This window comes from Melospiza melodia, chromosome 23, assembly GCF_035770615.1.
Source record: "Melospiza melodia melodia isolate bMelMel2 chromosome 23, bMelMel2.pri, whole genome shotgun sequence".
Lineage (NCBI taxonomy): Eukaryota > Metazoa > Chordata > Aves > Passeriformes > Passerellidae > Melospiza > Melospiza melodia.
Window position 1 is genome coordinate 12,476,535 of NC_086216.1, and position 24,684 is coordinate 12,501,218.

The following is a 24,684-nucleotide window of genomic DNA, read 5'->3' on the forward strand; positions in this document are numbered from 1 at the left end:
CATCAGGGCACATTCCAAGTTTGAGCAGCTTGGGAAGAAAACAGAGCAGTGGCTTGGGGGCAGTGAAGCTCCAGAACAGGCCAGAGCAGCTGTCCCTGTGAAGCAGGAGGGCCAGTTTACCTTTGTGAGGCTGAGCTGAGAAAGCTACAGGAGCAAACTCATCCAGGAGGTCAGCAGCAGGGTTAGAGAGCAGAGAACAGTCAAGCAGAGAGTCTTCCCCAGTGAGAGAGTCTGGATCCAGGTGAGCATCCCAGGGTGGCATTGCACAGGACACAAACAGTGTTAAACTCCCCTTGTGGCCACATCCCCTCACCCACAGGCAGGGAGGGAGCACAGCTTTGCTGCAGAGCCAGCACAGAAACTGCCCTGCTTGTGATGGGGGAGATCCTGCTGCTCACAGTGAGGGCACAGAGCCCCAAAACCTCAGCAGGGCTCTGTGTCCCTCTGGGCTGAGCAGGGAATCCCACAGGGCCGGGTAAGGGCACAGAGAGGAGCTGCAGGCCCAGGGCACAGGGAGAAGGGCACAGAGAGGAGCTGCAGGCCCAGGGAGAAGGGCACGGAGAGGAGCTGCAGGCCCAGGGCACTCCCAGCAGGGCTCTCTGTCCCTCTGGGGCTGAGCAGGGAATCCCACAGGGCCGGGTAAGGGCACAGAGAGGAGCTGCAGGCCCAGGGCACAGGGAGAAGGGCAGACAGGAGCTGCAGGCCCAACACCTCAGCAGGGCTCTGTGTCCCTCTGGGCTGAGCAGGGAATCCCACAGGGCCAGGTAAGGGGCACAGAGGAGCTGCAGCCCAAGGCACAGGGAGAAGGGCAGACAGGAGCTGCAGGCCCAGGGCACAGGGAGGAGATGCAGGCCCAGCCCCTGAGGGGCACCCCCAGCCCCTGAGGGGACAGCAGTGGCACCCCCAGCCCCTAAAGGGGCACCCCCAGCCCCGGGCCTGACCAACCTGTCCTGTTGGAGGCCACGGAGTCGCTGTGGGACACGAGGCGCTGGGCCAGGGGCGCCTCCAGCCCCGGGATCAGGCTCTCCACAGCCACGGCAGCTTGGCCTTCCCACGGGCACAGCACACACGGGTTGGTTTGCAAGGAAAAGCACAAGGAGGAAACTGAGCAGGAGTTGGCCGAGTCCTTTACTGACCTGCACTGTCAGCTCAAGGGTTTGGTTGGCTTTGAAGCCTGGTTTCAGCTTTTGTTTAATTTGTACAAGCCCAATTTGAAATACCCAGAGGGTGGAACAGCAGGTTGCTAACACCTCCCCTGCAGCTGAACAGGAAGGAAATATCCACAAGATCCTTGTCCAGCAAAAGGAAAGCAGTGACCACTGGAGTCCCCTTGCATTCAGATCATTACAATTCAGACAACTGTCAGAAACTGCCAAAGCAGAAGTTTTACTGTTCCAGGAGTCCGGTCCTTCTTCTCTGTCAGAGCCACACGTCACACCCAGCCCACAGCAGCAGCTGATGGCACAGCCTGCAGCCTGCCCTCCCTGTCTGCAGGGCACCTGGCATGTAAACCCCAATTCTGCAGCCCCCCAGAGCCCCGACCTGCCGGCAGCTGCTGCTGCCCACCTTCATCCCCAGCACTCCCAGGGAACCCTCCCCTTCCTCCTCCTCCTGCTGAGAGCCATGGGCACAGCCAGCTCAGCGCCTGGGGCACGCTCAAACACCAGCTGCTGACACAAATAAGGCATTTCTGCCACCCTCAATCAGTAATTGAGGGAATTCCCAAGAGAACCCCCAAGGAACAGCAGAGCAGAGCAGCCACGAGTCCCCCTGCTCAGTGCCCACCCCGGAGGGAGAGGGCAGCTCAGGCTCAGCACCACCCAGGGCTGCTCTGGGAGCATGCAGGGGGCACGGGGGGCACAGAGGGGCACGGGGGGCACAGGGGGGCACGGGGGGCACAGGGGGGCACAGGGGGGCAGTTACCATTGGCAGGCTCTGCCGTGCTGCCGAAGGGGTCAGCCAGGGGCAGCAGCTCGGGCAGCAGCAGCGCAGGCTCGGGAGATTTGAGGCCCTCAATCAGTTTTTCTGGGGCAAGCAGGAAAAAGGAGGAAAGGAGGCAACGGTGAGAAAAGCAGAAGAAAGAAGAAGACACCATTAATGAGGGCTGGCTGTGCTGTGTGTGAGCCCCAGAGCAGCACCTGCACCACGGGTGGGAAATGGCTGCAGCACAGAGCCCTGAGTGCCCTGGGCTGCAGAGTCAGAGCTGTGAACAGAGCCCTGAGTGCCCTGGGCTGCAGAGTCTGAGCTCTGAACAGAGCCCTGAGTGCCCTGGGCTGCAGAATCAGCTCTGAACAGAGCCCTGAGTGCTCTGGGCTGCAGAGTCAGAGCTGTGAACAGAGCCCTGAGTGCCCTGGGCTGCAGAGTCAGAGCTCTGAACAGAGCCCTGAGTGCTCTGGGCTGCAGAATCAGCTCTGAACAGAGCCCTGGGCTGCAGAGGAGCTCTCAGAGCTCAGCCACCCCTGCCCTGGCAGGGACACCTCCCTCGAGCCCCAAGCCCTGCCCAGCCTGGCCTGGCCTTGGGCACTGCCAGGGATCTCTCTCTGTGCCAGGCCCTCACCTGGTTCACTGCAAAGCTCTCTTTATCCTAAACCCCACCAGCTCAGACCCTTTCCCAGCACACTGCACACACCTGATGGGTTTACAGTCAGCTTGCTCAGGCTTTGCACCTGCAGCCTCCACTGCCATGCTGCTTTCACTGCTGCCCACACACCCCTCCAGCCACAAACACTCAGAAAGCAGTTTAGGGAACACCAGAGTTAGGAGAAAACACCAACCAAGGTAGTATCCATAATATCCACATCAAAAATACCAATCAAGAGATGAGAGAGGCCAAGGGGCTTGGGGTTAGAGCAGGCTATTAGAAAGAACTCCTGAAAAGCTGCAAGTTAAAAGGGAGCGGAGGGCAGAGCTGTGTGCCAGGGCAAGGACACGGTGCCCAGCAGGCACAGGGGCACACACAGGGCTGGTACTCACTGCAGGGCTGCCCTGGGCAGCACCCCCAGCTCAGCAGAGCACACAGCAGAGTCCTCTCCTCTGGGGGGCAGCTGGGAGAGAGAACAGAGCTGTGAAAACCCTGCCAGGGCAGGGGTGGGCAGGGCTCTGGCACTGCCCGGGGCTCTGCCAGGGCTGATGGAGCCGGAGCAGGCACAGCAGCCCTGCCTGGGGCACGGCCCATGCACCAGCCCAGGGAAATGCTCTGCACCCCTCTGGCCTGGGGACATGGGGCTGGGGCTCACACAGCACGGGACGGGAGAGAACACAGGGAACACGGGGAAAGGGAATGGGGGCTCTGCAAACACCACAGAGCTCACGGGACAACACCCAGCAGCTGTGGATGTGGCACCCTGCTCAGAGAGAGAGTGCTAAAAAAGCTCTCCCACAACTGCCCTGGGAGACTGCAGGGAGCTGGAGATACACTAGGAGAGCCAATTGTAATAAACAACCTGCAAGTGTTGTTTTCCTGATATCTGTTTTCTTGTTATTCTCCAAGATTGTTTACAAACGGGCATCTTGTTAATTATTCTTTCAGGTGAAATGCATTGAGTAAATGACCAATCATCTTGATAATTATTCTTTCAGGTGAAATGCATTGAGTAAATGACCAATCATCTTGTTCATTATTCTTTCAGGTGAATGCATTGAGTAAATGACCAATCATATTGTTAATTCTTCTTTCAGGTGAAATGCATTCAGTAAACCACCAATCATCTCATTAATTATTCTTTCAGGTGCAATGCATTGAGTAAATGACCAATCATCTTGTTCATTATTCTTTCAGGTGCAATGCATTGAGTAAATGACCAATCATATTGATAATTATTCTTTCAGGTGCAATGCATTGAGAAAATGACCAATCATATTGATAATTATTCTTTCAGGTGCAATGCATTGAGAAAATGACCAATCATCTCGTTAATTACTCTTTCAGGTGAAATGCATTGAGTAAATGACCACTCAGGCCCACCTGTATCAGGACAGTGTACAAAAGGAGCAGCTCAGTGCACCCTGAGGCCCTTGGGCCACTCAGCCTCTGATAAATCTGTGTCATTTCTTTTTAAACAGTGACAAACAGTGGCTCCTTAAGAGAGCAAAACCAAGCAATTTCAGGCTCACTTTCAAGACTTCAAATATTTGTAAAGCAGTAAATTCTCCCCTAAGCTCAAACTGAAAGCCCAGGCAGGAGAACACTGGATGCTCTTTACACTCATCTAGCTGGATTCTCGTGGTCTGCTGGCTTTGCTGCTTTAAATCATCACACCCCCACCTTGTCCTCCCAGTAAATACAGCCATAAATCCATCAGTTCCCACATGAGCAGTTGCCCTTTTGCATCTCCCCAGCTCAAGATGCAAACTCAGATCATTAGTGCACACCCACAGCTGCTGTGCATGCCTAATTGAGCATGTGCAATTACTTTATCTCAATGTGTCATCTTGGTGCAAATAAATCCTCAGCAGCAATACAGTTGTTTATTGCAGCTGCTCTAAACACCCAGGCAGAGCTGGGCACCCAGTTATCTCCTCAGAATTTATGGGCTGGAGTAGAGTTATGGTGATTAAAAACACCTCATCCAGTGTTCTGCACCCAAAAAAATGAAATACCCTCCCTGCATCAGTCAGTGACCCACAGGGAGCTCCCCTGACCAACAGCCTGGATCAGGCAGTGCTGAAGCCTGAAATAAGCTCATTAAGAACAACTTGGCTCATTTTCCTGCCCATACACAAGGAAATATGTTTTCAGCATGAATATTTAATTCTCCCTTGTTTTAACAGATGTTTTGCCATATTTTTACATCCCTCTTGCCAGCTCCTCTTCCTGGTTACAATTCCATTAACCGCAGCCATTACCCAGGGAGGAAGAGGAGGGACACAGTGACACCACCCCTGCACCTGTGCCCTGCAAGGTGTGGCAGGCACTCAGGTGATGCCACCTGTACCTCCAGGTGCCAAGGGGAGGTGGTTTGTGCCTGAGCTGAGCTTTAGCCAGGTGAAAACCTGAGCTCAGCTCCACGAGTTTGATCCTTTCTGCTGAATTTACAAACAGACCCTCTCAGTTTCCAAGCCAAGGAAACTCTGCAGCCCCAGGCCTTGGAAATATTCAAGAACAAACACGTGAAATTGTCTTTTTTGGGTCCTCCAAAGCAGCAGTGACCCAGAGCTGGGCTGAGGATGAGGACGGGAGCTGCAGTTGTGCTCTGGGGCTCACACTGGGACCTGCTCACACCTTCACAGGGAGAGGCTGCAGGATAAAAACATCCCCACATTCCAAATCCCACCGATTTGCAAATGAGCTCCTAAGCCCTTACATAATCTGTGCTAAAAAGTGTTGGCTGCTGCAGTCAGAAATGTGCACAGAAAAGGCTCAGAAGCAGCACTGCAAAGTAAATGAAATAGCACCAACTGCACTGCAAAACCTTGCCAAATCAGAAAAGGTCACATGGAACTTGTGCTTCTCAAGATGCTCAGATTTGCAACAGACTTTGGAAGCCAAAGAAACACTGACTCTTAGAGGAAAGAAAGATTAACAGTAATAAAGCCTACAATTTCATGGTTGGAAGCCATTTGAAAACAGCTTAAGTCAGAAGCAGGTAATGAATCACCTGGGGATTATTTCTCACAGGATCCTGGAATGGTTTGTGTTGGGAGGGACCTTAAATCATCATTCCATCCCACCCCTGCCTTGGCAGGGACGCCTCCCACTGTCCCAGGCTGCTCCAGCCCCAGTGCCCAGCCTGGCCTTGGGCACGGCCAGGGATCCAGGGTGGGCACCCTCAGGGGACAATTCCCCATTCCCATCTCCCATCCATCCCTGCCCTCTGGCACTGGGAGCCATTCCCTGGGTCCTGTCCCTCCATCCTTGTCCCCAGCTCTCCTGGACCCCTTTGGGCCCTGAGGTGTCCCTGGAGCCTGCTCTGCTCCAGACTCAACAACTGCAGCTCTCAGCTCTCCCTCCAGGACACTGCTCCAGCCCTGCCATCCCTTTGGGGATGCTGAGCCCCTGAGGACACCCACCCCCATTTCTGAGATGCCCCAGCCCTGCTATGGAAACCACCCCCAGTGCCAGCAGAGCCCGGCAGTGCCAGCAGAGCCCGGCAGTGCCAGCAGAGCCCAGCAGTGCCCAGCATTTCAGGTGTGCCCTCTCTCCACAGAGGCAGGAGATGCAGAGGCCAGAACAAAGGGCAGGACTGTCCCCTCCTCCCCCGGCTCGGGTTACCTGGGGTGTCAGATAACGGGAGAGGAGTGAAAGGATCAGGCACAGTCAGCAGAGCAGGGCTAGAGTCCAAGCTCAGAATGTCTTTCGTTTTTTCAGCTGGTAGAGAAGAGGAAAGGAAAGGAAAAGAAAAGAAAAGGCAGAGTGAACAGAGAAAAGGAGAAAGCACAGAACAAAACCCCAGCACAGGCACAGCCACTCACACAGGCACACTCTGACCAAGTGTGCCACTGAAAACAATAAAAACCCAAACAAAACCACTGTTACCATGCAGCTCTCCAATACAGTTTGACCCACAGATCCCAGAACATTTCCTGGCAGGGAGGAACTGCTATCTGCCTCCACAGCAGCACAAAAGGTGAAAGGTTTCACAAAGGACACACAGTGTGCAATAAAATCTATCCCAGCAGCCAGGCTGGGACAGGCTCCTGTCTCTGGGCAAAGAGAGAAGGGCTCAAGTGCCCAGCCCAGATTCCCAAGGCTCCTTCCCATGCCAAGCCCAGCACTGGGAAGCCAAGGGGCACATTTTGAAGACAGACACTGCAGAACTGACCATGGTACAGCACCACAGAGCACACAGATGCTCCTCAGGCTTTGCAGAAGGTATTTTACAGCTCAACGTGGAGCTGCTGCTGCTCAGCATCACCCACACAGGCTGATGGAACAGCAGAAACTGCTCACAGCTGGACAAACCCAGAAAGCAACTCCCCAGGAGCACTCCTGTGTCAGGGACTCCAGCTCCTTAATTCTCTGGTAAGAACCAACACACCAGGCTCAGTTATAAGCTCCCCTAAATCTCCTTTTATAAATAGAAATAAGCACAAATGGATTTGTCACTCCTTGCCCCACAAAGGGTTCTTCAGCCCAGACTCCTCTCACCAAGGGCTGTTTTGTCTCGGTGGGGAGGCACCAGCCAGAAGGAGCATTGTCACCAGGGGAGGGAGGATCCCTGGCTCCTGGAGCTCCTGGAAGCAGCTTCCCACCTGAGCCTGGCAGGTCTGAGCTGCTCCCAGGGAGAACTGATGCTGCAGGAGTGGAAATGAGCAGCAGCACCCACCAGGGGTCACTGGCATAGAAGGGGCTGCTCACAGCAAAACCCCGGGACACAAGGACCAAAGGAGAACCAGACAAGGCCCCACAGGCAGAGAAACCCCTCAGAGCAGCCAAGGTGGAGCCACACAGCCCAGCCAGGGCAGAAATCACTGCCTCCATCACTGCCCGTGTCAGTTATGGGGCTGTGCTCTCCTCTCACCCTGCAGCAGAGGTGTGACCCTTGTGTCTCTGCTCCTCCACACAGAGCAGCAGCTCTGACCAGCACCTCCCAGCCAGCTCCCTCCCTGCACACGGCAGGCTCTGCTCCTTGTTATGAGCTCCATGGAACTTCCACACACTAAGGAGCTTCCTTGGCAACTCGGGGCTCAGTTTCTTCCCTCACCACAAGCCCCACCTCTGTCTCCCCACAGTCTCTGCCACCCAGCTGTGACATTCCCCCCTCTCCTCAAGTGCCAGCCCCGTTCCCTGCAGCTCTCAGCGCCCATACGCTCTGCTTGCAGCATTTTCCTTCCCTTTCAAGGAGGTTCTGGCCAGGAGCTGCCCATGCTCCCAGACTCACCTGGCCCAGCAGGGAAGGAGGAGCCACCGAAGGCATCCGTGGGGGCTGCAGACTGGAACCCTGGCAGCAGGTTCTCTGTGGAGCTGCCTGCCTTTTCTGGAGCCTTCCCTGCAAAGCACACCCACAGTTAGGGGGAAACCTCGATTCTGAAACTTCTGTTCTATTCTGACAGCAGGCTGCTCATCTGTATTTCCAGGACACTGCTCCACTCAAGGCCCTTGCTGCAGAGGAAGCAGAGTTTAAACTGCAGCTCCCACAGGCACCTGAGTACCAGTCAAAGCAGCTGGTACCTCTGCCTTGGAGGCACCACACAACTGCCACCAGAAAGCATGTGGAAGGATTTAGCCAGAGGGTTGTAACAATATGGGGCACCCAAGCAGTGCCTGCCCAAAACCACCCCAAATCCCTGAGCATTCCCAAAACCATCCCCAATCCCTGAACATTCCCTGTCCAAAACCATCCCCAACCCCTGAGCAGTGCCTGCCTAAAACCATCCCCAATCCTCTGACTAAACCATCCCCAACCCCTGAGCAGTGCCTGCCCAAAACCATCCCCAATCCTCTGACTAAACCATCCCCAACCCCTGAGCAGTCCCTGCCCAATCCATCCCCACCCCATGGCACCTTCCCTTCCAGAGCAGGCAGGTGTCACAGCACCCTGGGCACCCACCATCCCCCAGCTTGGCAAAGTCCTTGTTCAGCAGCTCCTCAGCTGTCAGCTTGGAGAAGTTGTCATCATCAAAGGGGTTCCACGTGGACACGTCAGGGGGGTTGTAGACGTTCTGCTGCGAGGTCCTTGGCGAGCCCGAGGGCGTGGTGGAAGCAGATCTGGATGGGGTCACCCCAAACAAGAGCCATTAACCCACCTGAAACCAAGAGCTGACCCCCAAAAGCCCTGGCACCTACTCAGACGTGCTGAAGCTGACCCCCCGGCCCTGGCACGTACTTGGACTTGTTGAGGCTGGCCTCAGCAGCCGCAGCCTGCAGCAGCTGGGTGGATTTGCTGGCGGGCACGCCGAACACGGCGCTGTGGGTGACGTCGCTGAGGATGCGGCGGTGCCCCGCGCGCTGCGCCTTGGGCGACGAGGGCGGCGTCAGGGAGCCCAGCTTCTGCCCCTGCCCCTGGGCCTGCTGCTGCTGCTGCTGCCTCTGAGCCTGCACCTGCGCCTGCCGGGGGAGGAAAGCACAGGGACCTCGCTCAGAACGGCAGCCAGGGGAGAAAACAGCTCCTGGTGGAGCACACGGTGTGCCAGCCATGGACTGGGCAGAAAACAGCACCCAGTGTCCAGGCCATGGACTGGGGAGAAAACAGCACCCAGCATGCCAGCCATGGACTGGGGAGAAAACAGCACCCAGTGTCCCAATCATGGACTGGGGAGAAAACAGCACCCAGCATGCCAGCCATGGACTGGGGAGAAAACAGCACCCAGTGTCCCAATCATGGACTGGGCAGAAAACAGCACCCAGCGTCCAGGTCATGGACTGGGGAGAAAACAGCACCCACTGTCCCAATCATGGACTGGAGAGAAAACAGCACCCAGCGTCCAGGTCATGGACTGGGGAGAAAACAGCACCCACTGTCCCAATCATGGACTGGGGAGAAAACAGCACCCAGCATGCCAGCCATGGACTGGGGATGGCCCAGAGAGGAAAAACCAGACAAACAAAGGGATTTGCTGCTCTGCAGTGTTGCAGGATTACTGCACAGGCAGAGTCTCTCCCCTTTCTGTGGTGCAGCTCTGGAGGTAAAACCTCCATTAGGGCTTGGCAAAGGCTGGCTGGGCTCAAGCCTGCTCAGGGTAGAGAGGCTGAGACACAGAGCAGAGGTGGAAGGGCTCAGAGCAGCACTCAGGAGCTGGCAGAGGAGCAGCTGTACCCAAATCCCAGGGCCCCAAGGTCTCACCCCCTGCTCCTGTGGCTGTGCTGGGGGTGCTGAGCCAGGCTGGGCCTGGGGCTGCTGCTTCTGCTGAGCTGCTGCTGCTGTGGTCTTCTGCTGCATAGCTGCCTGCTGGGCCAGCAGCTGCTGCTGCTGCTGCTGCTGGTAGTAGTTCTGCATCAGCTGCTGCTGCTGTGCGGGCGCTCCTTGCTGCATCACTGGGAACTGGGGAACAATTGCTGCTTGAGAGGCTGCAGGTGTGAAGGACCTAGAGCAAACCCTGCTAGAGGACTGGGGACACACGGGAAATGCCCAAAAGCTGCACCCAGTCCCCCCAAAAGAGCAGGGAACACAGAGCTACAGCCCTGCAGACACGGATGTGACAAACCTGCTGCACCACCCACCTGCTGAGCCTGCATCATCTGTGGCTGCTGCTGCTGCTGGAAGAAGGCAGCCTGCTGCTGCTGCTGCTGCTGCTGCAGGAGCTGCTGCTTCAGGAAAAGCTGCTGCTGCTGATGCTGAGGGGTGGCCTGGGGCTGTGTGGAGGGCACCTGGGGCTGTGCCTGGGGCGCTGCTGCTGCTGCTGGCTTGGCCTGGGGCTGGGCTGGAGGCTGCTGGGGGGCTGCTTTGGCCTGGGGCGTGCTGGAGGGCTGGGCACTGCCCAGGGCGGCCGGGCCTGCAGCTGGCACAAGAAGCAAAGGCAGGGTTAGGGCAGTGCCCGAGGCACACGGGGCAGGGAGCACACAGACACGGGGCTCACCCTGGGGCTGAAGGGCTGCCTGGGCTGTGGCTCTCTTCCTGGGCGTCAGGGCTGGCTGGATGGGCAGAATGCCAGGGTTGGGCTGGGTCTGTCCTGCCTTCGGTCTCTGCCGGGGTGCTATGGACGTTTCTGTCGTGGGGATGGGGTCTGTGAGCCTGCACAGGAAGGAGGAGAGGGAAGGGCAGTGAGCACAGAGACACAGAACACACAGCAGGGGCGAACACTCACCCACACCTCAGCTGGGTGGGAGTGACAAAGGTGAAACACTCGTGGGCACCCAGGCACAGGGAAAGCCCCTGCATGCATTCACCACAATTAACCCAACACTGTCCTTCTGCCTTCTCTGCCACTCGTGGCATCCTCTGCTGGAGGACAGCTGGGACTTGTCAAAACCACTCAACTTATACCCAACTATTTCCTACAACATATTGCTTGAAACCACCCAGACTTCTGAATGAGCACATGAAGGACACAGATCAGCTCATGAGCAGCTGGTACCTTTGGGCAGAGCTGTCTGAACTGCCATCTTTGGGTGCACTTTAACTTTGGTACATCCAGCCCAGAACCACTGAACTCTCCTGATCTCTGCTCAGGGTTCACTGAGCTCCGAAAATGCACAGCAAGAGAGAGGAGCAGCCATGCCCCCAGCCCTCTGTGGTTTGGAGATACCAAACTGATAACTAATGAACCTGATATCAGATTGTTTCTGAGTCAGGGAGAGTAACTGGGCAACTGAAGTCCCCAAGGAAGCTGAATCCACCTTTGCTAATAACCAGCAGAGACAACAGGCAAGAAAAGAAGGACTAAAAAGCAGGTGGGGTTACCTGGCCTTTGGTTGACTCTTCTTTGCAGCAGCTTCACTTGCTTTAACTGGGTCTGGGAGTTTAGCAGGGATTGGAGAGTTCTGCAGAACCCAAAAATGCCCAATTTGGTATTTCGAGGGCAGAAAACAGAGTCAGAAATAATGTGCAAAAACATCACAATAAAACAGAGAGAACTGGGGATTCCCAAAGCAATTACTCCTCAAGTGGACACACAACAAACACCACCACAAAAGGTTCGTGTCATGGGGAGACAGGAGCTTGGGGGAGTCTTTACAAGGGAACAAAAGAGGGCTCAGCTTTTTGACCACTGAACATGGAATATGAACATAAAGCTCCACAGCACCAATTTTTAAAAGACATGTCATTTTTAAGACATTTCTATAAGACTGTCAGACGACAGTAGTGACAAAATTTATTAATGATGCTATAAAACCACAGGCATAATAGAACCCAAACTGCCTCTTATTTATAAAGACCATAAATAAGCATGTGAACATAGGGGGAAAACCCTAATTTGTATTTATGAAAAAAACAACAAAATAAAATGTCTGTCACAGTGTCCATAACAGTGTAAGAAAATAACTGTCCACTCAATTTCCCAGCTGAAGTCTCTGAAGACACACCAAGAAGGGGCAGATGGAGTTCCAATGCCAAGTCCCAGAACTGCTGCTCAAACCCAAGTGCAGGCCAAATTACACAGGCTATGATGAGAGTGCCTGGAAATCAAACTGCTTTCCCAAGCATGGCCTAATTTTCCATGTTCACGTGCACAAGATCTCTTGCTTGGCCTCACACTGGTGACTGGGTGAGGAGGTAAATCAGGGACAAAAAGAATGAGAAACCGTGATTTCTGACCCAAAAAATCCAACCCAAACCGTGCTGTTACAAACAGGACCCTCCTGATGACAGGACTGGGACCAACCAAGAGGACAGAGGAAAGTGCTCAGTGTCCATCAGCTGCCCCCAGCCCCTCCCAGAGCCCCCTCAGGCCTCCCCCTGCCCACCTGCACATTCTGCACTGGGCACTCCTTCTTGGCCAGCTTGAATGCAAAGTAGGAGACCTGATAAATGTCAGGTCTCTTATCAGGGTCTGGCTCGAGCATGTAGCCTGGAGGAGATGGAGAAGCAGAGATCAGAGCAGCAGCACACACAGAGGGCAGCACATCCTTGATACCACGCAGGAATTTTCTGTGCTCAGGGTGGGCAGCCCTGGCAGAGGTGCCCACAGACAGCAGCTGTGGCTGCCCCTGGAGCCCTGGCAGTGCCCAGGGCCAGGCTGGAATAACCTGGGACAGTGGCAGGTGTCCCTGCCATGGCAGGGGTGGCACTGGGTGGGCTTTGAGCTCCCTCCCACCCACCCAACTCCACATTTGGTACAACCAGGAGCTAACAGAGTCCTGCCTCCTTCAGAACAGGGCAGCACACCCAGCACGGACCAGGACACACCTCCCACCACAGCTGGGACCCCCAAAACTCTGGGGCAGGGAGGGGAAATGCTGCCTGGCCAGGGAACAGGAACAGCTCTGGTGGGACTGGGCACTTGCAGGGGAAGCACAGGAAAAGGGTTGATCCTGGAGTGCCAGCAGGGCAGGGAGACAGGGCAGCCACTGCAGACAGCCCACAGCAGCAAGGAAAATACCAGCCTGCTCTGCAAACACATCCAGCTCTGTGTGACTCAAGACTGTGGCTAGGGAAAGGGAAAAAATCAAAAGCTGTGCTGGAAACAAGAGAGCTGCCCCAGCTTTGCCAAGAGTAGTGCATTGTACACTTAATTACACATTCACTCCAGTCAGTGGGATATTTATAAATCATTTCAGTTCTGTTTCCCAGTTCACAGGAGATGAATTCTTATCACTAGCCTAAGCCACTGTGGTCTTTTCAGTTCCTTATCCAAACAGATTTATTACAGCAGAAATACGTTTCTGCATAAATGGGCTGATTGTGCAGGGCTCACAGCAAACAGCTGTGTGTGCTCCTGCCCTTCCACTGGCTCACTCCAGCCTGGCCAGACTGAAATCTCTGTCACCATCACTCCCAAAGCAGTCCAAGGTCCCTTTAACCCCCCTGTGTGCAGGGAAGCCCCTGGAAAGGACAGAGCCCTGCAGGCACTCACGGATGAGGCAGTGCATGTCCTGCGAGTGCCTCGAGTTGTCTGGGATGGTGAAGTTGCCATCACAAATGGCCACCTGGCTCTCCCCAAAGGGCAAGGTGAAGTAGCACAGCTTGTACAGCAAGCAGCCCAGGGCCTGCAGAGAGAGAACAGGGCAGGGATCACACGTGATGTTCATCACCACACGACCCCGAGGGTCACTGAACAGGCAAAGCCTCTGTGCCACGCTCTGGGAGGAAAGAGCAAAGCAACAGCAAAAACAAATGGTAACCATCATCATTAATGCACCCATTGTGACAAAGAGAAACCCAAACTGTTTCCCAGATTAAGTCCAAACAACCTTTCAGCTGCTATAAATAAATGCCAGGGAAGTACAGCTCATTCTGCAGGCTGCCAGGTTCTGCCACCCTTCCCTCCACTGCCACGCTGCTTTTGGCACCAAGAGCCACCACCTATTGCAAAAGCAAACCGTTTTTGCACAAAGGGCTAATTATGAAACACTCCCACCACCTCAGAGCGGGGAGCAGGAAACATTTCCTCATCCTAAGAAACTCCTCATCAGCTCATCTCTCTTGTCACAGGATTTCACAATGAAATTGCAGGCTGGCTTAAACAACCTGGACAGGATTTCAGGGGAAGGGAGGCTCCCAGCAGGACAAGCACTGGAACAGGCCTGGAAGCTGAGGCCCCACCACCAAACACTGCCCTGGACATGCTCCAAGTGTCACTGGAACCCAGCTCCTGCCATGCCAGGAACAGCAGAGCCTTTGGATCTCCCCTTTCCAGCCTGCCCCAGGAGGGAGTGCAGATGCTGGTCCTGCTCTGGCTGCCTCGGGGCCCTGTCCTTTCCCCTGGCACACAGTGACCCTGCCCAGTGCAGGGCTGAGGGGAATTCAGCAATTCTCCCTCTTGTGGATGCACAACTACTGAACATAGATCAAAACTCTGTTTTTCTGCTTCTACCACGTTACCTCCTAGCTCAGGGCTCCAAAAAACACAAAAATGCTCTCAGTAAGCATCTTAAACGCTTTTAAGCACAGGTGATGGACTGCCACTGCAAACAGCACAGACTGTTTCTCACCTGTGTCCCCCCAAAGGAGAGCAGGTGAGCCAGGAAGGGATCCCACCACAGCTGGATTCTGTTCCCACCATGAAGAAGGAGCATGGCAGGATTGCCCTGATCACCAGGAGACAGTGCAGAGTTTGGCCTTTGGCCAGTCTGGCACCTCAGCCCTGTGTTACACAGACCAGCACACTGCTGCTGCTGGGCCAGGGCCATTTCACCAGCTTCCCACTCAATTCTGAGCAGAACTTTGATTCCACACACCAACAACCTGGTGCCACAACACCCTAATTTATGATACAGAATCAGGTCTGCCCCACTGAGCCCTGGAGTTTGATCCATCTCTCAATTCAAAGCACACAGGAGGAGCACACGTCTGCTGCAGCAGGAGCTCATCACACATCACCAGAGCAATTCTGCATTCAGGAACTGCCCAGGCTCCCAGAAAAGCAGGCCAGCCCTGTTTCCCTGCCCTGGCAGTGCAAGGATGCCCAGGGCTTCCATACTCACCCAAATGTCTGCTTTTGTAGTGATGAGTTTGCCACTGTACAGGTTCACCATCTCTGGGGCTCTGTAGGACAACGTTGTGTACCTGCAGGGGAAGGAGGGTCAGGGGTTCAAAGGGGGGATAAGCAGGTTTGTCACACTCCCAAACAACCCAAAATTCACTTTTCCCCTATTCTTTACAAAGAAAGGGATGCTAAAGATTATCTACTGGAAAAATGTTCTAAGAGCATCACCTGCTACACACCTCAAACAGTGAAACACCCCTCAAAGTGCCCTGGGCAGCCAGAACAGTAACCACAGTCCTCTCTAAAGCACAGAATTAAATAACAACCAGAGTCCTCTCTAAAGCACAGAATTAAATAACAACCACAGTCCTCTCTAAAGCACAGAATTAAATAACAACCACAGTCCTCTCTAAAGCACAGAATTCACCACAAAATGTTCAGTCATTTCCAGAACAGAACCATCCAAGGATTCAAAGCATTAACAAGGTCAGTAACCAAATGTCCTCTGCAATGCCCTCACTGCAGGGCTGTGCCCAGCTGTATCACAGAGATTGTATCTGGATATGTGGCTCCCAAAAATGAGATTTCCACAACAGGAGCCCTGCTCAGAGCCACTGTGGAAGGGATGGGTCACTGTGTGCCTCAAACCACAGTGAGAATCTGCCTCATCTTAACAGATCACAAGAACAGGAAAGCTGCAAACTGCTCCACAGATGATGAGGCTCCTCTCTCTGATGAGATTTCCTGCCAGCAGGTCTGTCATTGCTCCTGCTGCTCACCTGAGCACAGGAAAGCATTGCCAAAGGCAAAGGTTTTGTAGGCTTAGGTGTACAAGTAGGGCACTCCAGGGGACTGCAATGCTGGATTAGGAGCACTCTCAGAACTGCACTCAAACAAACCCAGGAAATCCAGGAGGTGTAGCTGAATCCCAGCAAAAAAGAGACATCTGTACCCATTTTAACTGGATTAGCAGGAGTGATGTCAGAACTACAGCAAGGCCAAGGAGCTGGAGTGTGCTCCACTCCTGGCCCAGGGCTCCTGAACTGCAGGTGAACCCCTCTTACAAAGGGGCACCAGAGATGCTGCCAGGACAGCTGGCAGTGCTGGGGCAGGAGGAGGAGCTGGGCTGAGCCCCTCCAGGAGCTGGCACTGCCCAGATCGGCCCAGATCCGTGGGGATGGGACTGTGCCAGCCCAGCCTGGGGCTCAGAGAAGCCAAGGAGATGAAGGACAGACAGCCTGACCCTGCTCAGCACAGAGCAGGTCGCTGCCTCGCCGAGGAGGGGCTGCTGCTCTGCATTAATCTCAGCTCCAAAGCAATTACATCGAGCTCAGTTTATTGTTTCACCTTCCCCTGGGCACTCACTCACCTGCAGCAGACACTGCCACGCAGCACAGCCAATCTGCTGCACCAGGCTGAGCAAAACCACCCCAGCACGAGGCAAATCACCCTGAAAACACAAATACTGGGCTGGACAGGCACAGCACACTTACTTCTTGATCTCCTCCTCCACTGCATTCACCCCCTCTGTCTGGGGGTTCTGGAATTTGTTGGTAGCACTCCCAAAGTCACACAGGACGTAGTGGCCACGGTCATGCAGCAGGATGTTTTCAACCTGGAGCATCACAGACAGACACAGAATCACTCAGACAAAAGAATATTCAGGGTTTGGCGGGTTTTTTTTTTTTCAGATGAGTCAAGGTTTTAAGTGCCTGAAGACATATCAGACATCTCTGACACTGAAGTCTAAAAGTGACAGCAAAGAAAACAGGCATCAAAACTGTCACATCTCCTAAAATAGACATCAAATCATGGAGGCACAGCTGTAACACTGCCTTCCATGCTGCCACCCCTCCCTTCTCCTCCTGCAAGCACATTTCCCTGCCTCTGTAAGGCTTCAGAGTCCCGGTGCCTTTGGAGCTGAAGGCTCCTGAGCTACTGTGGCCCTGGTCAGGCACCTGAACTGGGGTCAGGAAATCCAAACTGCTCCAGATTTACAGAGGCTGTAACTCCTCACAGTCCATGGGGCAGGCAAACAACACACGCTTCCATGTTTATGAAATTAAAACATCTCCAGGTCTTTGCCTGCATCTCACCTGTCCCTGAGGGTCCCATTCAAAACAAACCTCAGCTCATGCTCACATTTATTCACCTGTTCTCAGAGTCTGCTGGGTGCCCAAATCCCTGAACAGGGGCTGAGACCCCTTTCTTTCAAACATTATTTGGGACCTTCAATCAGGCAACAGAAACCAATAAAATCAGCAGAAACCTTCCCCTGTGCATTAACAAAACTCTACCTTGCACCCACCTAAGGAAATTGCCTGTTCCAACACTGACTGTAAACGTGTGAAACCCTGTGCTCAGATCTTGGCTTTGGCAGAGCATCCCTGTGTTCCAGCTCCTCATCTGTGCAGCAGCACTAACAGCATGTTCTCTGGAGGGAACACACCATTTTTCATGCCTTTATCTTCAATCAGTGTCAAACGCTCAGATACAACAACGAGATAAAACATGCTGCTCATAGAGCTCAAAATAAATAAAAAATCCCCACATGAGCGTTTGCTAACAAAACCCTTTGGAAGCAGAGCTCCCCATCAAGGATGGTCTTTACAAGAAGGAAAGAAAAAGAAGGAGTCAGCGTTTTAAGCATCAGAAAATGCAGCCAAATTAGAGCAGCCGGGGGGGAGAAGGCTGGCTTGAACCCAAGGGTTAAACACGCCCCTTCCCCCTGTGCCATCCATCTGCTCTGAATAAAGCCTGCACACAGATGTTCTCCCCAGCACAGCAACGCTGGCCCTGCTATTCCCTGCAAGCACTCCTCCAACACTTCCCCAGGAGCCCTCCCCCTGTATCTGCCTGAGCAGGCTGATTCCTCATCAAACACCCTGGAAGGTTTGTCACACATCAGCACGGGACCATCCAGCAACCAGGTGTGACCAGCAAACGCCAGGAGAAGGTAAAAAAAATAAACACAGCAAAAGGAATCGCTGCCACCACTGCCAGGCCAGAGAAACGTGGCTTTAAAAGGAGTATGAAGGTGTCTTCTTGTGGTGAAACACTCAGAAAGGTGCAGCCCTGAGCACACCCAGGGGGGACACAGGATCCTCACTCCAGAAATGCTGGGTGAAGGTTGCTGTCCCCAGCTGGGGACTGTGCCAACAGGAGGCTGCTCTGCTCTGGGTTAATTCAAAATCAGAGCCAGGGCCAGTGTAGCTGCTCCAGCTGCACTGGTGTGAATGGCTGAGAGCTCATTCACAGCCTCCCTGCTGCTGGCAGCAGCCTCCAGCTCCAGGGCAGCATCAAAGAGCTGCAAGGCAAAAAAGGGCTCCAGCTGCCTGCAAACCAACATCTGCCCCTCTTCAGCAGGGTGATATTCACCCCAAGAAAACATCTACGTGTCCCTCCTGACACCCAGAACTTGTCCTGAACTTCTCTGGCCCTTCATCTCTCCTGGCTTTGCAACTGCCCCTTGACAGTGTTCCATTTTAACACAAATAAAGTCAAAATATATATAAATATTAATTCTGTGTTAGTGCTTAGATCCCCAGAGGTCACCATGACACAAACAATACACTGCTCAAGCAGAAAACACATCTCCAAGCAGAGAAGAGCCAGCCCTGACTCTGGGCACAGCTTAGCCAGATCAGGCCTTGCAAAACCTGGTGGGCTGGACACCGAGAGCCCATTTCAGCTGCAACTCAGGCAAAAGCAACACCACAGATCAACTCACTAATGCAGCGCAGATGTCCCAGATTTACTCCCCTATAACACACTGAGTTTGTTGTGTTTGAACCCCCAGGGGCTCACCAGAAAGGTAAGGGCAGGGTTAATGTCAGCCGGGGAGGCTCCTGGTCCTCATCCTGCTTTCCTGACCTACACAAACTTTACAGCCTTAAATCCAGGACTGATGGTAAGAAATCACCCCTGGGAACAGACACAGAGCTGCTCCTGTATCCAAAGTGACTGAGAGTGGCATCACTGTCATTTCAGACATGCCACAGCATACCAAACCCCAGGGATGATTTGCCCTGCTCTACCTGGCTCTCCTTGCTACACGTGGCATGTAAAACAATGGCCAGTGGCACAAACAAACATCTGTGAGGGCTCTGAAAATAGAACCTGCCCCACAGAGCACATCTGAATTTCAAATGCACACAGCAGCCTCCTTGCTGGCTGAGTGTTTCATCCCAGCTCCCTGAGAGCAAAGGGAACATCCTTCTGTTTGCTGGGTTACAGGTGGGGGATTTTCCCCAAGCTGGCCCAGCTCTGCTCCCAGCTAAGCACACAGAATTAACAACACACTTTCATGGTCAGAGCTCCAGAGGCCACTTTCCAAAGCTCCTAAGGATTCCTGCCCCAAGGCCAACACTTCTGAAGCGCTCCTTTTAATCTGGAAACAATTCTGTGAGCTACCTTAAATAAAGCAGCGTTTCAGGCCACTGTGAATAATTCATCAGGTACATCCTGGCACGTGTGCAAGCCACAATTATTCACAAACATTTGTGTTTAAGTAGATCTGTAGATGGCAAACATATGGTAGGCAGCAGTGAGAGGCTCTTTTCTGTTTTTATCTCCCAGCAGAGAGGTGTGCTTGTGCCCACTTCCCCTCATTACCAGCAGCAGAAGCACGGCGGCGTGGGCAGCTGGCAGACAGGCAGGAGGGTGCCAGCAGCTCCCTGCTGCAGCCCTGGGGCAGAGCTCACCTTCAGGTCCCTGTGGATGATGGGGGTCTTGCACTGGTGCAGCCTGGCCACGGCCTCGCAGGTGTCGCAGAAGATCTGCAGGACCTCGCTCTCGGTGAAGCCGCTCTGCAGGCGCTGGTTCATCAGGTTCACCACCTGTCCCCCTGCAGGACGCACAGGGAGGGGAGGGGTGACAAACCACAGCAGGGACAGTGAGCTCTGACCATCCCAAACCACAGCAGGGACACCGAGAGGTGGGGTTTCAAACCACAGCAGGGACAGTGAGCTCGGATCATCCCCAATGACAGCAGGGACACAGCCCTGACCATCCCAAACCACAGCAGGGACACCGAGAGGTGGGGTTTCAAACCACAGCAGGGACAGTGAGCTCGGATCATCCCAAACCACAGCAGGGACACAGCTCTGACCATCCCAAACCACAGCAGGGACAGTGAGCTCGGATCATCCCCAATGACAGCAGGGACACAGCTCTGACCATCCCAAACCACAGCAGGGACACAGCTCTGACCATCCCAAACCACAGCAGGGACAGTGAGCTCGGATCATCCCCAATGACAGCAGGGACACAGCTCTGACCATCCCAAACCACAGCAGGGACAGTGAGCTCGGATCATCCCAAACCACAGCAGGGACACTGAGGGGTGGGCTGTCAAACCACAGCAGGGACAGTGAGCTCTGACCATCCCCAATGACAGCAGGGACACAGCCCTGACCATCCCAAACCACAGCAGGGACAGTGAGCTCTGATCATCCCTAATGACAGCAGGACACTGAGCTCTGGACTAATTTTCTTATTTTTTTTCCAAATAGGACTTCTTTTGTCTGACTAGAGGAATAAAAGGCTGGATTTGGGGCACCCACAGTCCATGGATTAGTCTGCCTCACGTAAGCAAGAGGAGGGAGCAAGGGAGACACTCAGAAAACACACACAGTAAGTGGCTTGGCTGAAGCTGTTGACAGCAAAAAATTAAAGATCCATCTGTAACAAGGGAAACTCTGCACAAACAAAGGCAAGTTTTCAGGAACGAGTCCTGGATTTGTCTCAGCTTTGGGGTTTTGTTGCTGTAAAGGCCTTTCCAAAGCAATCCTGAGGGTTTTTTCTCCTCTAAATGCCCTAGACAGACAGAGAAAATCTCCTTTCTGAGGCTCTGGTGAAGCAGGACTGCATCATTCCACATCACAAGCGCTGGAAAACTTTCGTGGTAGGAAAGAAAAGCTCAGTTTAATGAATACTACAGCTGTGAACATTTTACACCCAAAATGAATGCAGTTCTGCACACAAAGGCACTGATTTGGTTTGGAAACTGCCGGCCACAAAAGGAAAGTAACAAGGGAAAATCAGAGAGTAACAAGCATTGCAGGGGGAGGGCTGCAGGCAGAGCATCTGGCAAGAGCCACGTGAGAAAAGCCACCTCCCTGCAGATGGGAGCAAACTCCTCACAAAGATGGGTTTAATTCATCAGCCCAAAATGTGGGTGCTGCACTGGGGTGCCTGTGGAGAGCTCAGGTTTGTACCTCCCTCACGGTGGGCTCTGCACGTGGGGCTGAGCAGGGGTGTGCCAGCACTGCCAGGCCTGGGCTAACAACGGCCTGAAGCTTAAAGAGATATTGTGGGTGATGCCTTCAGCCAAACTGCCCCAAAGGTTCCTCCTCTCACCAGCAAACAAAGCAGCAAAGAGGATGTGGCAGAACAGCAGCCTGCACGGAGCCTGTTCACACACATCTACATGTGTGAAAATGCTACCATGCTCTTGAGTTCAAAGCCAGACAGGCCCAAAAATACCCATTTCCATCAGCTGCCACCACCCAAACCAGTCACAGGCTCCTGAAGTCACCTGGCCAAAACATTATTTTTGCTGAAGGCTCTTCTGCGAGAAGACAGAATTTGAGGCCAGCACACGCATCATGTTCCACACACCACATCCAGCCACAAAGATCAAAGCTTTGGGACAGATGGAACAGCCTGTCTGGCTACAGAAAGCCAAGCAAAAAGGTCAGAGGTAAGAGGAATGCTTTTTGGCCTTGCATTATCCATGTCCTGCTTCTTCCAGAACAATCCCAGCCAGGCTGATGAGGAACAAAGCTTGCAATGAGATTAAAGTGAAGAAAAATTACATTCCTGGCTGCTCTAAGAGGAGCCACTTCTTGTGTGGAGCATCCTAAAGACAACAGCAAGATGTATTTGAGGGTTCTCCGTCACAGCAGAGGGGTACAGGACCAGCCTGGGCAGCAGCAAAGATGGCACCAATCCCACTGGCAGAGCCAACACAGCCCTAGTCCTGGTTTGCTCAGCCCAGAGCAGCTTAGGGACAGCTCCTGCTCCAAAGGAAGATGTGCAAGGTCCCTGCAGGCACAGAAGGACAAACCCCACCCCGTGCCCAGCCCCACTCACCCCGGCAGAAGTCCATGAGGATCAGCACCTCCCACACGTCCCCACTGCTGACTGAGTTGATGCTGGAGTCGATGTAGCCCACAATGTTCTTGTGGCCAGACAGATCCCGCTGCAAGACAGACAAACCCACATGTGGAACAGCCAAATGTACACATGGACCAGCCCCATCCACACATGGAACAGCCAAATGTACACATGGACCAGCCAACTTCACACGTGGAACAGCCAAATGTACACTCGGACCAGCCCCATCCACACATGGAACAGCCAAATGTACACACGGACCAGCCCCATCCACACATGGAACAGCCAAATGTACACATGGACCAGCCACATTCACACGTGGAACAGCCACATTCAGGACCAGCCCCATCCACACATGGACCAGCCAAAATCCCACCATGGACCAGCCAAAATCCCACCATGGACCAGCCAAAATCCCACCATGGACCAGCCAAAATCCCACCATGGACCAGCCACATTCACAACCAGCCCCATCCACACCATGGACCCTCCTCATCCTCACTTTCCACGAGCCATCATTCCAAAGGCAAAGACAAGAGAGAGCAGCAGCAATGAAACCCCAGTAAACAAGCTTTGATGTGAGATCTAATCTCACATTTCCCCACACAGCCCAAAGCTTCCCTGCACTATCACAAACTACAGCAGCTCACTTAAAAGGCATTAACCTCATTTAAAGCTACTGCAGGAATCACACACAGAATTACTACAGGTAGGAGTTTCTGACATCCACCCCAAACCTGTGCCTCGTGCGGTAAATTCACAACATGAGGATTTTATATTTCCTTCCCCACCTGGCAGCTGCTCTAAATACTCATCAGTATCTTTGAATACAACTTCAAAAGTGGCACTTCCACGTTTACCACGCTGCAAACAAGATTAGGCAAATCTATTTGGATCATCTCCATTTTGTCTTTGTTTAGGGAAGCTAAGTTTGAAACAGTTATTAAAAATAGCTATCCCATCATCTAAATCCTTGTGTCCAATAATCTGGAGAAATATCCCAGAGCTTATTACAAATACTTTACATTTCAAAAGCCCTGGCAGCAGCTACCCCACAAATACAGTTTTAATCTACCAACCCCAGTGATGCAGAGATAACCTTCATCCCAACCCAGGATTAGACGATGCTGTGATACAGATTTATCTCAGGATGGAGGTCTGCCATTCATGCACTGATTGCAGTTCAGAGATATCAGAATCACCAGCCTTTTCTTATCAGGTTTAAAAGGCTGAAGTCTTGAGATCCCAACTGAAGATTGTGGGACTGAATTCCAACATCCCCAGCCATGCTCACATCTTCTGCCCTTCCTTTTCCCATTAAGCCATGCAGTTCTCCCCTCCTTTTCCTGGAATTCCCTGTTTTTTTCAGATTTTCCTTGTCCACTAGACAGGAACTTTAGAAATAGTTCAGTACCAGATTTTCACACACTCCAGAGGCCAGGATTTCCACACAAAAGCCATTTTTGCTAGGAAAAGGCAGGGTTTGTGACCTGATGGCACAGAGCTCACGAGCAGAAGGTGCCCAGCCCAGAGCAGGCACTCACCATGATCTGGATCTCCCTCTTGCAGACCTGCAGGTCGTACTCATTATTGACATACATCCTCTTCAGGGCACACTTCACCCCATTGCTCGTCCTCACCAGGAACACGATTGCAAAGCCACCTGTGGAGGACACAAAATCATCTGCTCATTAACCAAACCCCCCTTTGTTGCCAGCCCTGTCCCTGCCAGGGGAGTGCAGCAGGGATGGGGACAGGGGGACACGGAGCAGCTCCTGCTGTGGAAATGCTCCTTCCCTGCCCCTCTCCCAGCTCTGCCTGCACACTTTTCTCCAGGAACTCACAGGGATCCAAGGGGGAAATCTTCAATTAATGGCCACGAAGTTAACACCTAACATCTCCATAAAAACAAGCAATTACACCAGTTCCTGGTCCTGCCAGACAGTCCCTCATTGCTCCATTAATTCCCATTATGAAGAAGAAAGCTGAAGGACAGCAATGCTGCCTTGGACAGAAATCAGAGCTACAGATCACCCACTGAACCACCAAAGGCCTAAACTTAAAAGGCTCTGCAACTTTGAAGCATCTAAGTTACATTACAAAGCTGATTTGTGCAAGAAGCAAAAGAAACATCTCCCACATGCAGTTTGATGTTAATGCTTTTAAATCAGGACAGAAGAACAAGGGAAAAACCCACAATTCATTCTGTGGTCATTGCTATTAGTAAAGTCAGGATTCCCAGGATAAATGGACTTGTTTCAGATGAAGGCCTTTCACACAGTTCCATGGATGGGTTTGTGCTCATGGTTATTCAGCACTTGCATGGGCTGCCCCCATCCCATGATGCCACACTTGGGTGAAACTTACTGACCAGGAAAGAATGAAAAAGAGCAAATAACCAGACAACACTGCTGTGTGTAATGTACAATTCTCCCTGGTCGTTTTCAATGGTTTTTATGACATTACAGCTCCTCTTCCACCTCGACACAGGAGTTACACACACAGGTACCTCACTGCCAGCACGGGGCTCAGCAGGAACCTCTCCTGGCAGCCCAAGCCCAGTTTTACACACCACAGCCACAGAACCACAGCAGGCTTTCC

General features: G+C 53.1%; 1 protein-coding gene across 7 annotated transcripts in view; it reads right to left on the reverse strand.

The window, feature by feature from the left end:
• The window catches only part of AAK1 (AP2 associated kinase 1), a 52,675-nt gene that overhangs the window by 12,237 nt on the left and 15,754 nt on the right, over positions 1–24,684 (reverse strand). For 2 of the 7 annotated variants that reach the window (XM_063175094.1, XM_063175099.1), the window contains exons 2-15: positions 23,628–23,746; positions 22,060–22,168; positions 19,668–19,810; positions 16,458–16,579; positions 14,963–15,044; positions 13,393–13,525; positions 12,284–12,387; positions 11,280–11,359; positions 10,456–10,610; positions 10,100–10,377; positions 9,723–9,920; positions 8,766–8,986; positions 8,490–8,647; positions 7,821–7,928 (exon numbers count right to left, since the gene is read on the reverse strand). In XM_063175094.1, coding sequence (XP_063031164.1) covers positions 7,821–7,928; positions 8,490–8,647; positions 8,766–8,986; positions 9,723–9,920; positions 10,100–10,377; positions 10,456–10,610; positions 11,280–11,359; positions 12,284–12,387; positions 13,393–13,525; positions 14,963–15,044; positions 16,458–16,579; positions 19,668–19,810; positions 22,060–22,168; positions 23,628–23,746 — 2,010 coding nt within the window. Of the gene's footprint in view, positions 1–120; positions 232–945; positions 1,048–1,923; positions 2,026–2,973; positions 3,045–6,211; positions 6,308–7,820; positions 7,929–8,489; positions 8,648–8,765; positions 8,987–9,722; positions 9,921–10,099; positions 10,378–10,455; positions 10,611–11,279; positions 11,360–12,283; positions 12,388–13,392; positions 13,526–14,962; positions 15,045–16,457; positions 16,580–19,667; positions 19,811–22,059; positions 22,169–23,627; positions 23,747–24,684 lie in introns of all 7 variants that reach the window. The other 5 variants (XM_063175095.1, XM_063175096.1, XM_063175097.1 and 2 more) reach the window with 5 other exon arrangements.